Raw genomic sequence first — 16,409 nt, 5'->3', positions numbered from 1 at the left:
GAACAAATATGAATAAAAAACCTGCGAATATAGAACAAGGATTCAATTATCTAGTGTATGTGTGTGAGTGGTTGTCTGTTGCTGTCCAGGGTGTCCCTAGTATTTTACACTAAGCAGTAGGAAGAAACACCAGTCGTAAGAAAATTGCTTTTTAAACAATTTATCGGTCTGAAAAGAGAAACTGCATGAGATAACTCACACGTGTCAAGGTTTAAAATATTGTTTAGGGGCCTCTTGATATTTTAAGTATTGTTTTAAAATAAATGTAATGTGCACCAAAAATATAATTTTTTGTTTTTGACACAAACCATAGTCAACATAAAACTGATATTTGTGTTTAAACCCTTATCTTAAGTTTCGTACTGATCAATATTGTTTTGTTAAACTTGTTGTTCAAACCCCGGATTGAATATTACAAATCTAAATGCAAATATCTTAGGCATTAAAGCAGATTATTAAACCTAAAGTAATTTCATTTTTTATCCAGCTAATGCTAATGCTAATGCTAAACAACCAGCATGACGCTAACATAAACGTAGACACGACGTGTGCGTCTGCCAAGATCATTATCTAACATCTTTATGGTTCAGAATAGAATATAATCGACGATTATTTATAATATCTGGAATTAAACTGCCAAATTGATTCTTGTTATCTCATTGCCTATAATCAGAGCTTCAATGTACCTTTTGTATTTCCAGAGATTATATCATTAGCATTTTCCACACCTTTTTAAGCAACACCTCACCCCCCCAAAAGAAAATAAGCACTTTATTTGCATCAAACGCAGATTATTAATAAACCATTTGAAATCATTTATTGAAATAGGCTCCTAATTCCATGAAAGCTGCTCAATAATTCATCGTTCCTCGTGTAGTTTAAAGATGGCGCCCAGTTGTGTCTTTAATTTCGAGCTCTAATTGAATCCAGTGGATAGATTTGTGATCAGTTCCCAGTCAAAGAGGAGCAATGGTAAAGCCCCTCCAGCATCCTTCTCTCTTCCCTCTTCTTCTGCTCTCATCCCTCCTCTCCATCTCCTCCCCCTTTTTTTTTTTGGTGTCAATAAGCAGACTTGTGTGTCTCCTAGACTTTGGCTTGTCTGGCGAGATGTTGCTACTGAGCAGCTGCTTAAACCACCACAGAGCAGCGGCGGGTAGATTACCTCCTGATAGGGACAGATTTGGAATCTCTTTAAAGCACAAACAAAACACCCTTTTTTTTTTTTGAAGTCCCTTACCTCTCGCCTTCTCTCGCAGCGAGAAGACTTATCGAGCTGAAACTGTAGTTTGAAAGACACCTCTTTTTAAATACACAACAATGACTTTTATGACTCTATTATCTTCTGTCTTTCCTATTATGTTGTTTATCTTCTAAATACATATGTCCACTATAGAACCTATTGCTACTAGAACAACCATAAAAAAAAATTGGATTATTTTGAGTTCCTGTTATTGACACACACCATTTTTTTGTTTCAACTATAAGACTAGTTATTTAATTGGATATTTACTGAATTTAAATTCGAACATCCTACTACATATGAAGATACAAAGTGTTACAGGGTTGGTAAATCCCACCATACAATGACTAGCTAAGATAGCACTGGTTGCTAAGCTAGTAAACGTATCAATAATAATTTCAAAATAGTCTATTATGTGTTACGGGGTGGTAAGGTTAGGGTTAAAATACACTGACCAACATTTGAAAAGAAGAGCATATCATGTATTATATCTAATTGTGTAAGAACTTGCCTGCTTAAGACCTTGACTCCTGCAATGGTTTTAGTTACATTTCTTATGTTGTTTTTTTTTAAATAATCAGTGTCTTTGTAAAAGGCAGAACATGCTAACCTTACGTTGTGATGTAAAATTGCAGGGTGGACATAAATATACATTTAATTTAAGTTATTGTACTTTATTTTTTTAAATATACATACTTTTATAAATAAAGAAGTTAATAAAAAATGTTTAAAAAAAAAGTACAATTTAAGTGCTTATTCAAAAAATAATAAAAAAAATAAAAAGTGTAGTCGTGTGAAAAAAACAACCAAAATAATGAAAGGAGAAACTGAACAGTTAAAAAACAAAGTACTGTTGAAGACTATTGAAATAAGCAAATATATCACTTCTAAATGTGTGGGACCTTTGACTGCTTGAGACCTTGACTCCTACATTGGTTTGAGTGCCATTTGTGATGTTTCTTAAAAGACACAATCTCTTTGTAAAAGCCAGAGGGAGCTAGTGTTATGGGGTTGCTATTTAAAATTGCAGTATAAATCTTAATTTTATAAAAGTAATTCTACTTTTATTTATGTATTATTTTACATTATATATATATAAATATAAATATATATATTTATTTAAAAAAGCATCGTTTTAATAATGAAGCTACTGAACATGTTTTAATAAATGTATAACAACTGTCCATGTTATTGATAAAAAAACAAAAGGTGTATTAATGAGTATTAAAACGAGTGTTAAAAAAAAATAACAAAAATAACAACAAAGAACAAATCTATAGTACTCTCTTATTACATTATGTAATGTTATTAACATTATAAACTATAAGTTATTTATTATAATAATAACGTTTAGCACATTTTGGACAAACAAGATTCTTAACATAAAAACATGATAATAAAAATAATAATAATTGACAATGAAATAGTAACAATGGTGATCATAACAATACATGCCAACGACCTTTTTTTTTGTCTAAACAAACAAGAGAAAAGCAAAAAAAACCTTTCTGTCTGTTTTTGCTTTCGTTTGTGATGGTAAACCCGGAAGAGCTGCAGCTCTACAGTAAGTAAGAGAGGATGTGTTTGGTTGGCCCGCGTATTCGTCCGCCTGCATGGTGTGTGAGTGCCCTTCTTCACCTCCTCCTCCTCCTCCTCCTCCAGCATCATCACTGGTGTGTGTTAGTGTGTGTGTGTGTGTGTGTGTGTGTGTACCCTCCCCGTCCACTGCTCTCGCCTCTCTTTCCTCCTCTGTCTGTAAATGCCACCGGCGCCTTCATCTGTATGTCACTCTTTCTTCAACATCTGCGCGGAGGAAAAAAAAAATAGACCCTTCGTCCAGCGTCTCCTTGAACAGGTCAGTATCGCTTCTCGTTCTTTCCCTTCTTTTTTTATTTTTATTTTATTTGAATGGCCCGAGTTTCGTCGCGACAACTTAAACGATCGCAGATGATGATGATGATGATGATGATGATGATGTTCGTACCTGCGGCGGATTATAACGGTGATGAGATGATTTAAGGATCTAGTTATTACCTGTTCTCAGGTTCTTTTTTTCGGGGCGGAGGGATTCTCACAGCAGCCGTGAAATTGATCTGATTAGTTCGCCGGCGGGTCCAGTACGACTGCGCTTCTCGACTATAGTAATAAATATATATATATATAGTGAACGTTTTCAAACCGCTTAAAACGACCAAATACAATTATATTATTAAATAAAACATCAATTAAATGACATTGTTTATTCGAAAATATGCCATTTCACACGTTTTACCCGCCTTTTTTTATTTTAAATAAATATATCTACTCGTTCTAAACGTATACGATGTGAATAGTTGCCTTGCCAAAAAAAAAAAAAAAAATGGAACAAAAGAAACCCAAACTGGTGTTCAAGTTAATTCTCAGAGGTGGAAAGGGCCTGCATGTTAAATGAGAGATTACATCAGTGCGTCTGGTGAGAGGCGATAAGCATCACAGTGAGTCACTGCGGCCCGGTTTTTTATTTTATTCTCCGTCGTCAAATGAAAAGAGAGAAGAAAAAAAAAACACCTCTGCATCCCAGGAACGAAAATACACTGGCCCAGATTTTATTCTTTTTTATTCTAGGAACGAGTCAAATGTGTCGCTTTGTGTTTACTAAGAAATCGTTTCAGGAGTGAAATGATGTTTGGTTGTGAAAGCGGGTTAAGTTTGTTTGTTTTAAAACGATCAAACGAGTATCAGTTCAACCACGTATTTTCTGTTTTAATCATTGGATTTACTTACATAAGACGTTACTTAGTTAGTTTAATAATAATAATAATAATAATAATAATAATAATAATAATAATAATAATAATAATAATAATAATAATAATAATAATAATAATAATAATACAATACAAATGCTTGCAATACAAATGTCCTTGTTTGTTAGTATCAAAGCCTTTTGATTTACTCTTTTATATATTTAAATATTTGATTTAAAAATATGTAATATTTTGCACGCAAACACACTCAGTGATATTTTTTCCAATTATCAAATATATATTTGGATTGATACGTATTAAATAAATAAGCGGTTCTCTTGGCGTTTGCGATTTTTATCTCAGTCATCACAGTAAACGAAGGGACAAATTCGATCAGATCTATAACGTGAGAAAAATCTCCCTCCATCATCAGAGGCTGAACTGGCCTCCCGCCATTTTATAACTCAATCGTGACGCACAGACGCAGCAGTTCTGGGCCAGAATGAAAACATCATAATCAAACAAACACCAACACACACACCTAATCGTCCATTTTGAGTCATGATATAGAAGAGATACAGCACCTTTTTATGAAGAACCATTAAATAACATTTTTTATTTAAATTATATTTAAAGATTTAAAAAAAAAAAAAACATATCCCGGTGATTTGAAGTGTGGAGATGTGGGGGGTGTATCTTGGTATCCTAGCAACTCAATCTGATGATTTTACACCAAAGAAAAATTGCTGCTGGTGACTTTTAATAATAGAAAAAAGGTTTGCAGTCTCGTATACGACAAGAAATGTCAACAAAATGATTTAATAATATCAGCCATGTATGTTTTTTTATTATTAGTTAGAGAAAGGGCGATCGAGAACCACGTGACACGGTCGCTCTACTATTATTTACACTTGAGATGATAGTGAGGTGAGAAAAATGTGATGTTATAGTTCATCATCACGATCTGAAAACATCTTGAACTCGTGGAAAAAAGGAAACAAAAAATATAGCTCGACAATGGATGGTTTCCTCTTGTGATGGTGACAAAAACAGTGTCACATAAATCCTGGTGGATATAAAACACACACGTTAAAAAAAGGGTTTTGCTGAAGCACACTTGGGAAGAGAAACAATCGTGTTTTAAAAATTGGGTTTGCGGCAATATCTGAGTCAAGTAGCGTCGTTCAACCTTTAACTGCACACACACACGCACACACACACACACACACAAGATAATAATCAGCGACGTCGCAAAAATAAATTAAAACCAAGAAAATAAATCGGTTCATTAAAAGATAAATCTCTTTTTAAACACACACATAAAAACACCACTATTGTGTTTTCTCCACATATATGTTGGTATCCATATGTGTGTGTGTGTGTGTGAAAGAGAGAGAGACCTCTGCCAGTCTTCTCCACTTCAGAGTTCAGATCATCCATCATCGTCGTCGTCATAAAAAAAAGAACCTGTCTGTCACCGCGAGGGGACGCACTGCCACAATTTTAGGGAAATGTCCCGCAACCTGAGAGCAACAGGCTCTCCGGGTCTAAACCTTTTTTTGTGCAGGCGCTGATTGAACTCGTGCTGAGATGTTGACAGTGATAAAAAAACAACAAAAAAAACAGATTGTTTAACATATATTTTATATCAAATAATATTAATTTTAAATGTCTAAATTAATTTAAATAAATTATATATATATATATATATTTATTTGAAGCTTCAAAATAAAATCCCCAACATGTAATATAGAGTTTATAAAACAATATAGGAGCATCTGGATCAATTAAATCCGTTTAAAATCTTAATAAAAAGAACAAAATAGCGCATTTAAATGACAGAAAACTAAAACTAAAACCGCCTTTAATGGAATTACATTGTTTTTAAAAGGTCAACATTCTCACATTGGAATAACGTTCCTTATGTTGCGTTCAATGCTCATTTTTATTATTCATTCTACAAGATTTACGCAAGGTTATACCGATGTCGTCGTCGTCGACCCCCCCCCCAACCCCACACCCACCACCCCTGGCTTCAGGTTTTATTCAATTAGATGAAGCCCCGCCCCTCCACTGATGACACTGACAGACCCTCCTTAAGTTGCGTCGCGCCACAGCTGTCTGCGAGCATTGAGCTGCCTGGCGCCATCCTGAAAGAATGCCTTCACTGTAAAAAAAAAAAAAAAAAAGAAAAAAAAGAGGGGGTGGCGAAATCGAGAGAGAGAGAGAGAGAGTTAGAGCAAGGGTGATCGAGCAGGAGTCACAGAGAGGGAGAGGAGTAAATGGAGAAGACTGCGCACAAACCCAGATTGGATCAGAGAGTTGCTGCTCAGTGAAACATCTGCACAAACTTGTTGAGCAGAAGGAAGAGAAAGAAAAAAGAAAAAAAGACGAGGAAGTTGAACAACTTTTTTTTTTGGACTTACAACGGCAGCACCTTTTTTTGTAGTGTAATGGGTATGTTCGATTCTCGGGTTGTTTTTTATTTAAAACAAAAAAAAAAGAAATTGACGCAGAAATATTGATGATGATGTTTGTCTCTCTCTCTGTTCGAAGGTGATCGAGAACAAACGTGGAACCTGTGGATTTAAACGAGGCGTCTTTAACGGATTTTTCATTGTTTTGAACATTTGCTGAAGACAGCACACGAGATCATATAAAAAAGGAAGGAAGAAAGAAAGAAGGAAAAAAAGAAATGGAAGTAAGTGCGGATCAGCCACGGTGGATGAGCCATCACCCGGTGCTCAACGAGCAGCACAGCGGCTCGCATCACCCGGGCCTGGGTCACTCGTACATGGACCCTTCGCAGTATCAGCTCGCAGACGATGTGGATGTACTGTTTAATATCGATGGACAGGGGAACCACGTCTCTCCCTACTATGGAAACCCGGTCCGAGCCGTCCAGAGGTATCCTCCGCCTCCGCACAGTGAGTATTCTGCGCACAATTTTTCATCCTATAATCGCCGTTTATTCAATGAAAAATATACATTTCTCTGTGTTTAAACCGAAGAAAAACTCATGCAGGATATATAAATGATCCTTAATTTAATTTAACTGAATCCTGAATTTGTTTTCATTGAATATATTTCACTACAAAAAATGAATACTGTGCGATTATATATTATTTGACTAACACTCAATAGTGCAAATGTTATAATTATATTTTTAAAAAGAAGGTTGTTATTTAATAATAATAAATGATAATAATAACAATATGGGTTTTTGTTACATCTATTTTTTCAACAAATATAAAATGGAATCGTCACTTTTTTTTATTCTATAGAAGAAATAAATTAAAAAATCGGAAACACAAACAAAATGTATATATTTTAACGATGATCTTTTCCCTTTTTGTTAATTTATTTTAATCGGAAATTTAAATAAATATGAAACAATTAAATTGTTGTATCACTGTCAGCTCATTTTGATTTTATTCCGTTGATATTTGTTTATTTAAAAATAAATAAATAGATACAGCGATCTTTAGTTTGCTTGTATTATAATCTTAAATTGTCTCGGATCCCCCATTTTATTTTTTAGACACCCGGATATATGCTCGTATTTGTTTTATGCTGCTGTCACGTCTGGAAAAAAAAAAGCTCGTAAATTCAACCTGCCGCGTGTTTCTCTTCCAGGTGGTCAGGTGTGCCGACCCTCGTTACTACACAGCTCCCTGCCCTGGCTGGAGGGCAGCAAAGGCATCGCCCCCCACCACAGCACTTCTCCCTGGAACCTGAGCCCCTTCCCCAAGAACCCCCTGCACCACGGCTCCCCGGCCAGCCTTTCCGTCTACCCCCCGGCGTCCTCCTCTTCCCTGCCCACCGGCCACTCCAGTCCGCACCTCTTCACGTTCCCCCCGACCCCACCCAAAGACGTGTCCCCGGACCCGGGCATCTCCACGCCGGGCTCCAGCAGCTCCGGCCGACAGGAGGACAAAGAATGCATAAAGTACCAAGTGTCCCTCGCCGAGAGTATGAAGCTGGAGTCAGCCCACAGCCGGAGCGTCGCGTCCATCGGAGGGTCCTCCTCTGCCCACCACCCCATCGCCACATACCCACAATATGTCCCAGAATACGGGCCAGGCCTCTTCCCACCGAGTAGCCTGATAGGTGGGTCCCCTTCTAGTTATGGTTCCAAAACAAGACCAAAAACAAGGTCCTGTTCAGGTAGGCGTGCGCTTTGTTACATTCCCTTTTATAATTTAACGTTATTCCCCCACATCTGCAGCTTAATGTTTAATCTCATTGACGACCAAAAAAAAAAAATGCGCATGAGCAGATCATCCATCCCATAAAAAAACAAACTAAAAAGCATAAACGCCACCTGGACAATATTAACGCGTAATAATTATACGATAATAACACCACGATTTTTAACTCACTATATCGATAAAATATATATAAAAAAGTGGTTTATAATAGAAGCCATTTCTTTAACACGTTAAATCGTGTCAAAGACGAGATAAATCAATATATCAAACGATATTTACGAGGGAAGATCCCCTGTTCAAGGGCAACATGAGCAGGACCATCTCATACTAGTGCAACTACATATGTGACTCAATTGTTTTTTGGGGGGGATCCAAACCCGCAACCGTGTTTGCAAATATAGTCACGTTTGCTTGCGAGCAAAAAATAATAATAACAATTACTACTACATTTATTCTACGACGAAAATAACATCGAATAATAATAATAATAAAATTCATAATAATTCATTTGTTGTGTTTACAATAACACCAATAGTAATAATATAAATAATAATAATAATAATGTCAAATAAAACATGAAACACGTGTTCTTTATTTAAAAAAAAGAAAAAAGGAAAGGAGAACGTTGACACTATATTCCACAGTAATTCCTCCCCCGCTGACAGGGTGAGAGACAGAGAGGAATTGGGCTCTCTGGGCTGTGTCGCCACGTTTATATGTTTAACATAATCCCATTACTGTCAGGCCAGTGCACGCCACAGTTGCATTGTTTATCCAGCGGCGGAGCACCGGATGCTCGAGCTACATCCACTGGAGTCACACACACACACACACACACACTCACACACACACACACAAAAGGGAGAGAGAAAAAGAGGGGGAGAGAGCTGTCGCCGTGGCAGTAATAATAATAATAATATTCCTTGGTAATTATTTTAAAGTTCATAAAAAAAAGGCAAGATATTCAGTAATTCGATTAATATCTGCGCCTGATGGAAGCCCTGGATTAGTTGATGCATATCATCGGGATTATTCAGTATTATTGCAAAGAAAAAATAAAGATTTTAATTCGAGGATAATGAGAGATCAAGTGCGTTTTGGAGATATTTACGCACTTGAGATGCCTTTATGTTTATTCGAAAACCACATTCTTGCCAACATGTTCTTTCTCTCTCTCTCTTTTGACACATTGGAAATAGTTGGTGCGCGTTTCTCCTCCTTTATAACAATATTACGAGTGTTTAACGGACCTGTGTTGACAAATCCTGCAGCTTCAGGGTGTTATTTTAAAAATCAAGTCACTTTGGCTCAAGACGTGTCTGTCAGTCATCAACAGTGTGTGATGTGTGAACAAAAAAAAAGTTGTGTTTTTTTTGATGCATGTCTAGTCTCGGCCCGAGATTAGAGAGTGGTGTGTCCAGTCCAGTTTGGATGACACTGACCCGGGTATTTCTTCTCCTGTGTGTGTGTGTGTGTGTACAGAGGGTAGGGAGTGTGTGAATTGCGGGGCCACGTCGACCCCTCTGTGGAGGCGGGACGGTACGGGTCACTATCTGTGTAACGCCTGCGGACTCTATCACAAGATGAACGGGCAGAATCGCCCTCTCATCAAGCCCAAACGACGGCTGGTACGTTTCCATCCACATTTTCTCTATTGATGACATTTTTCCGTCTCTCTCTCTTTTTCCCTATCCAGGAAGAAGTAGGCCTATTAGCTGCAGGAAATTGACTCGACAAGTGCAGGTCTCTGTTTTCAGATACTAAAAAAAAAAAAGAAAAAAATACAAAAAGAAAAAAATAAACTGCACAGTCGTATTTTTTCAATGCAATGACGATGCTTTTATTTGCTCGAATTGTCATTGATTCGTAGATGTTGAAACAGGGCTTTAATTTTTCTATTAAAGCATGCAGGCCTGCTTTAGGATCTTTTGATTATTTAAAAAAGAAAAAAAAACAGAACGAGTCATGTGATCAAATATGTGTATCAAACTGTTTTTAAGTATTGTTGCAATGGAACATGATGTGTGAGGTGCCAAAATGTTTATGCTAATACTAGCATGTTTGCTAAAAACAAACAGGATTTAAATCATATTTAATACGGATTTAATCCTGACTTTTATTATTAAAAAATAAAAAATAAATCCCTTTTTTTGTGTATACTTTGACCCCTTAATCTTTTCAGGGAGTCTTAAGAGGGGGCCCCCTATAATAAAATTAAAATGACATCATAATAGAGTTAAAAAACCTGGATCTTCTTAGCCCCCTTTTTTATAATGGGAAAAACCGACTTCCCAGGAAAAGTCTGACCGGATATCTGAGCAGTCCAGATAACAACTGCGCCAGTCAAAACACACTCCAGTCACGACCGTTAGGTGTTACTTCAATTAACAGACGAAGGAAGGTGAAATCTAGCCAGTATATATTTTATTTTATTATTATTATGATCCTGCAGAAACCCTCCATCTATTAGGAGTTGATTCTTCCTGTGTGATTGCTTATTCTGAGCAGTGACTGGTGCAGGGCACGAGGCCACCGCGCGTCTCTAATTGGAAATAGATAATGTAGTCTTTTTTTTTTTTTACAGTGTGTCCTCTGCGGTCACCTGTCGACATATCGATTGTCTTTTTTTTTTTAGAGATTATAACGTCAATGTCAGGCGGCTGAATCGCTGCAAAAAAAAAAAAAGACTTTCACTACTCGTGTCAGGTTGAACTCAGGAATTTACTAGAGCAGCCCTGGAGGGAAGCCAAGCAATATCAGTTGTTCCTTTTTGTTTTTTTTTTCATTTTGGCATGTGTTTATTCTCCCTGTAGACATGTAACAATAGAGATGTTAAAAAAAACGACTTTGATTTAAAAATCCGATATAATATCGGAAATATTATGTGTTTTTTCAAGATTCTGCTAAATTTCTGTATACGCATGCGTTTCCACTCGAATAATAATAATAATAATCTATTTTTAAATAAATAATTGTTGTTTTTTTTCCCGTGCGTGATTTAGCGCAAACGCTAACGCAACTCCCTCCTCTTGTGTGTGCGCAGTCTGCAGCGCGCCGGGCGGGAACTTCGTGCGCCAATTGCCAAACGACGACGACGACGCTGTGGCGGAGAAACGCAAACGGGGATCCAGTGTGCAACGCCTGCGGCCTCTACTTCAAACTGCACAATGTAAGTAGTAAACCTGCATAGGAGCTCCTAAAAATACTACTACTAAAAAAAAAAAATTTGCACGGGACTTGACCCCTGGTTTATAGTAATATCATTTAGTTCGGAACTAAAATAAAAAATAAAAATGACGCAAACTATTCAGGCCCGCAGTTGAATATATATTTAAATATTAAATAAAGTTAATTAAAATTCGATTAATTTTTTCACCCTCCTTCCTTTTATCCATTTAGTTCCCAGAGTGCCAACCTCTCCTCCTCCCCCATTTTTCTCCCCCCACCTCATCCCCCCTGACCACTATTCCGTGTGATTCGTTTTGGGTTTGAGTAGTGCCTCATCACATCATTTCACATCCTCAATCCGACTGTCACCCCCAAGGGACTGGTTTAGATCCCAGCTCTCTCTCTCTCTCTCTCTCTCTCTCTCTCTCTCCTGCTCACAAAGATGTCATGGCTGGAACTTTAAATTCTATAATGACGATTAGTTCGTTAAAATAGCGCATAAAACATTAGAATATTATCCCATTTCTGGAAAAAACAACAACAATAGCTTTAGAATGAAAAGTTAATCGGATTCATTGTGTTATTAACAAAGTAAAAATGTCAAAAGGAAGCTCAAGTTAATAAATTAATATGAAACAAATCGATTTACTTTTGGGTTCATTTCACTTCAAAAAAAACGATTGGATTAGATATAACTTTATTGATACCTTGGGAAAATTCCAGTCGAATCGCAGCAGCCGACATGAGAACAAAGTGCAAACTAAAAAACCAGACTATATGTTACATAAAAAAGCGATATATTTGCCTGAATCGACATAATAGCATGAGCAAACATAACTTACTTACGTACTGAATTTAATAAGTAATAACCCAAAAAAAATGAGACATTTTAAAGACATTTAAACTTCTTTAGACTGGCATTAAAATCACGGCGCGAAAATTCCCATCGACTATCGTAGATTTGTTCAGTCTGCGCCAATATATCATAATAATAAAAACTGATAAAAATATCTTGTGTACTTGAACGTCCATAATGGTTAAAGCTAGTCTTTTATGTACTGCAGAACATATTCCGATCCAAACATGAATCAAATGTCATTTCTTTAAATTAGTTTTGCTCAAAACTAGCTTAAAAAATTAGCTTCTTTATCATTGCCACTGAAGTTTATACTCATTATCTTATCGTCCCTGTTGTATAACGAAATCTAACGCGGAAGAATGTTTACGTTCAGGCGGCATCTCTCTGTCGGCGTTCGCGCTTAGATGGATATAAATGTCGATTCCTTTCGAGCTGGACTGTGTCTGAGAATGTTGTCATGCCAGAAAGAAACAGAGAAAAGATGGAGGGGGGGGTGAAGGAGTGCAGGGACGGGAGAAGGGTCTGGCAGCTAATGTTCAGTCAGTCAACCACAGAGACACACACGGCCACGAAACGACATCCGCCAAGTCCTCTCTACTCTCCTTTCCTCGGGCCCCGTCTCGAGCCAAAATGGCCCCAGTTGCCGTATTGCAGCATAGGTTTAGTGGAGAACGAGAAGCTGGATGATGGAATCCCAGCAGTGGGCAGGATTATGAGGGGAGGTGGACGGGCTCCCCGATCTTTCTGAGCGGTTCTTCCCCAGGAAATAAGAGCGGGGATTTCTTCCGGCACAGTCTGAAACATTTTTTTTGCTGACTCTTAAAGCGGCGACGATTAGAGCGGTGGGCCCCGGGGTCTTTTTTTTTTTTTTTTTTTTTCTAAATGGGAGTCACTTAAGATGTAGCGACATATTGGGTGACTTTTGCCGCGTTGCCCACCTAAAGCCAGTCGGGTCTCTTGACTCTTTGATGCCGAGACGTCTGCCGTCTCACACAGGAAGCCCCAGCACTTCAAACAAAAGTTAAAAAAAAATCAAAAGCATTTCGGGTCGATTGGAAACGTCAGCCTTCCTGTAGCTGCGCAGGAACATAATACGTAGCTGGCGTGGGAAGTTTTTGATCAGGGGGGTCTGTTGTTTTTGGATGCGTAAGGTTGAATTGTTTAACCTAAAGATACTTAAACTCAAGTCTTGGGACTGATTTAAGATTAAGTCATTATACAATATTGGAAATGAAGACAATTTTCTTAAGAAGTACGTCATAAAAAGTACGCAAAACACACAAAAAAGGCAGCGTATGAAGCAGTGGTGGTGCAAGAATTCTGCAAATTGGCGACATTTTATACCGTGACTGTTTCAAGGAGCCATTAAGAGAAAAAACATCCATTTAAAAAGTATATAAAACAACTTTCTTTAGCTAAATATGATCCAAATATTCACCCAAATTATTTTAAGGACAAGGATTAAAAGGGGAAAATGGAACTTAAGAAAGTTATATTTCGAGTTAAAGTCATTTTCTACTCACCCTTTTATGGACTAAGGGTTGGGATTATTTTCAAAGTAATCTGTTCTTTTTGGAGAAATGTAAATCCATATGACGATCAGGACTAGGACTCTTTTACTTTCTTTAACTTCTATATGTCAAAAAAGACTATCTTTAAAAACTTGAAAATATCTCCCTACTGCTGGTCTTAATCTTGTGTTGAAGACTAGGCATTAGAAATAGTTCAGAAAACTGCAATAAGTATATATTTTTAGCTTGTTTGTAGTAGAAGGTCCCAGTGTAACTGTTCAATGCTGTATTGGTGTCAATGCGAATGGGCATATATTTACCTTGAGACACTAGGATCATACGCTACAAACAAGCTTAAAATATAGAATCATTTCCCTTTTTTTCTGGACGATTTCTAATGTTGGGGCTTCGATACAAGATGGACGTTACAGACGAGCAGTATGGAAGTATTTGGATGTGTTTAAGTTTGTCTTTTTGGAAAAGAAAAGGTGGACGTGGTAGCACTTTGGCAATGTCTGGAATAGAGCATTTGTGTTTACTATCAACGCTCCAAGAGTGACGTTTTTTTTAACTTACATTAAGCTCCCAGGGGCCAGACCAAAATGTGGCCCTCGGAGTGCTAAAAAAGCCTTTCGCCCCGATGTAAAAAACGAAGCTTCTTTTCGCCACAAAATGCCACGACCTTTTCAACGCGTGGCGAGCGAAGCTGGCCGGCAACAATATACTAATCTGCCTTCCTCTCTGTCTCCTTTCGAGAGCAGATTAACCGACCTCTGACCATGAAGAAGGAAGGAATCCAGACCAGGAACCGGAAGATGTCCAGCAAGTCCAAGAAGAGCAAAAAGTCCCAGGACAGCATGGACGACTTCTCCAAGAGCCTGATGGACAAGAGCTCGTTCAGCCCCGCCGCCCTCTCCCGCCACATGTCCTCCTTTCCCCCCTTTTCGCACTCGGGCCACATGCTGACCACGCCCACGCCCATGCACCCTTCCTCCGGCCTGTCGTTCGCCCCGCACCACCCCTCCAGTATGGTCACGGCGATGGGCTAAAACCATGGACTCCCCCCTCGCCCCCCTCGCCCCTTACCTTGCGACACCCCCCTTGGTACCTCTACTGACCCGACGAAAAAAAAACTGCACCCCCCGCCCCCCGCCCCCGCCCCCCAAACTAAGCTCCCCTGTCACCACCAGGCAGGACTTTTACTCTCGGTTTTATCTTATTTTTATAAAATCAAAAGTGTAGCTGAATGCTTCGCAGACTTGACTGTGGCACACTGACCTCCGGAGGGGGAGGGGGCGCTCTCTCCTGAACTGACCCCCCAAAAACCAACCCCCCCCCCCCCCCTACCACCACCACCACAAGGAACTCCATTTGTGTACAAAAAGCCATCTCGCTCATTTTGTGATGCACCCCCACTCACTCCCTCGCCCCCAAAATCTCCCGCTCGTCCTCACCTTTGAACCTGTGTAACAGGACCCCCCCCTCCCCCTCCACCCCCCCTCACCTGCTCTCACTCCGCTGAAGACGAGGAGAGACAGAATATATTTGTACAAATTGTATGAAATACAGTACGTTTAATGAAGACTTTTTAATTAACTGACAGTGAAAAAAAAAGAGGAAACTTTGCCCGTGGGCAGCTAAGAAGGGTACGAGTCGAAGCAGGCGGAGAGACCTGCCGCCCCCCGAGGAGAGCGTCGGGGCGAAAAAAAAAGGGGGAAACGCAAAGACTTTTTTGAGAAAAGGGCAGGTTTTTTTTTTTGTTTGTTTATTTTGTTTTCTTCGCGAACTGTGTTGCATTACGGAGAAGAAGACCGAGCTCCGGCTGCAGGCGTCTCCCTTTTTATTTTTATTTTTGGATGTGCTATAGGTCTCGGGCAGTTGGTTTTGTGTTACACACTCGCACACACACGCACACACACACACACACATTTGATCACCTAAAAAGACTTCTGCCCACAGATTATATGCATTGTGAAAAAAAAAGTTCCTTGTATTTGTTATTTGTATGTATAAAATCAGAGTACCAAAAATACGAAAGAAACAAAGATGTAGAATTATTTCTTTATGTTATGCAGACTGAATGGTTGTAAAAAATTAATAATAATCACTAGTGTAAAATATGACTGCTTTTTTTTTGTTTTGTTTCGTAATCCCCCCCCTCGCCCCCCCCTTTCCCTTCCTCACTTTGAAAATAATAAACTAGTTTAATCTCTGTTGACATGTTAGCGCTGTGGTGGAGAGTCTGTTTCTGATCTTTTGACACACACACACACACACACACCGTCTTACGGTCAGTTGAACACAAACAGGAAGCGCAGAAATAAACAGCGGGTTTCGAAAAACGGAGGAACAAAATCAAACGTCGGGGTCACGGAGGGCAAGCGCGCCGCCGACTGGCAGCGGCTTTTGTTTCGAGCTACCGGAGCATAAATAGATGGAAGCTGGCATGCGACGCTCCGCGTTACACACCTTAGTGTGGGCGCAGTCACCAGGAAGTGTTATTTCTGGCGTCACACACACTTTCTGTAGACTGTAAATAAGACCTGAAACCTGATTAAACTCCATTTTAAATTAACCACGACTTGTTTATTTCTGGTCAGATTCTCTTAAAAACGCATTAGAGGTTGATTTTTTTTTTGTGATGACCAATATATAAGAAATAAATTGATCTTTTTGACAGATTTTGTTCATAAA

The 16,409-nt window shown here is 38.6% G+C and overlaps 1 protein-coding gene across 5 annotated transcripts; it reads left to right on the top strand.

Annotated features, from left to right (window-relative positions):
- Nucleotides 1-2,940: 2,940 nt before the first annotated feature.
- Nucleotides 2,941-15,940, top strand: gata3 (GATA binding protein 3). Of its 5 annotated transcripts, none has more exons than XM_087786519.1 (6): nucleotides 2,941-3,095; nucleotides 6,523-6,893; nucleotides 7,603-8,133; nucleotides 9,660-9,805; nucleotides 11,221-11,346; nucleotides 14,477-15,940. In XM_087786519.1, exons 2-6 carry the CDS (start codon nucleotides 6,662-6,664, stop codon nucleotides 14,762-14,764), a joined length of 1,323 nt encoding a protein of 440 aa, XP_087642645.1. In that variant the 5' UTR covers nucleotides 2,941-3,095; nucleotides 6,523-6,661; the 3' UTR covers nucleotides 14,765-15,940. The 5 variants fall into 5 exon arrangements, with proteins under 5 accessions (XP_087642645.1, XP_087642647.1, XP_087642648.1 ...); XM_087786521.1 differs by lacking the exons at nucleotides 2,941-3,095; nucleotides 9,660-9,805 and adding exons at nucleotides 5,984-6,423; nucleotides 9,874-9,920; XM_087786522.1 differs by lacking the exons at nucleotides 2,941-3,095; nucleotides 9,660-9,805 and adding exons at nucleotides 5,985-6,423; nucleotides 9,874-9,920 and having other exon boundaries at nucleotides 7,603-8,076.
- Nucleotides 15,941-16,409: the final 469 nt, after the last annotated feature.

The sequence above is a fragment of the Callionymus lyra genome, chromosome 3 (assembly GCF_982586985.1).
Source record: "Callionymus lyra chromosome 3, fCalLyr1.hap1.1, whole genome shotgun sequence".
Classification (NCBI taxonomy): domain Eukaryota; kingdom Metazoa; phylum Chordata; class Actinopteri; order Syngnathiformes; family Callionymidae; genus Callionymus; species Callionymus lyra.
Note: the sequence above shows the minus strand (reverse complement) of the source record. Positions and strands in the feature narration are given on the sequence as shown.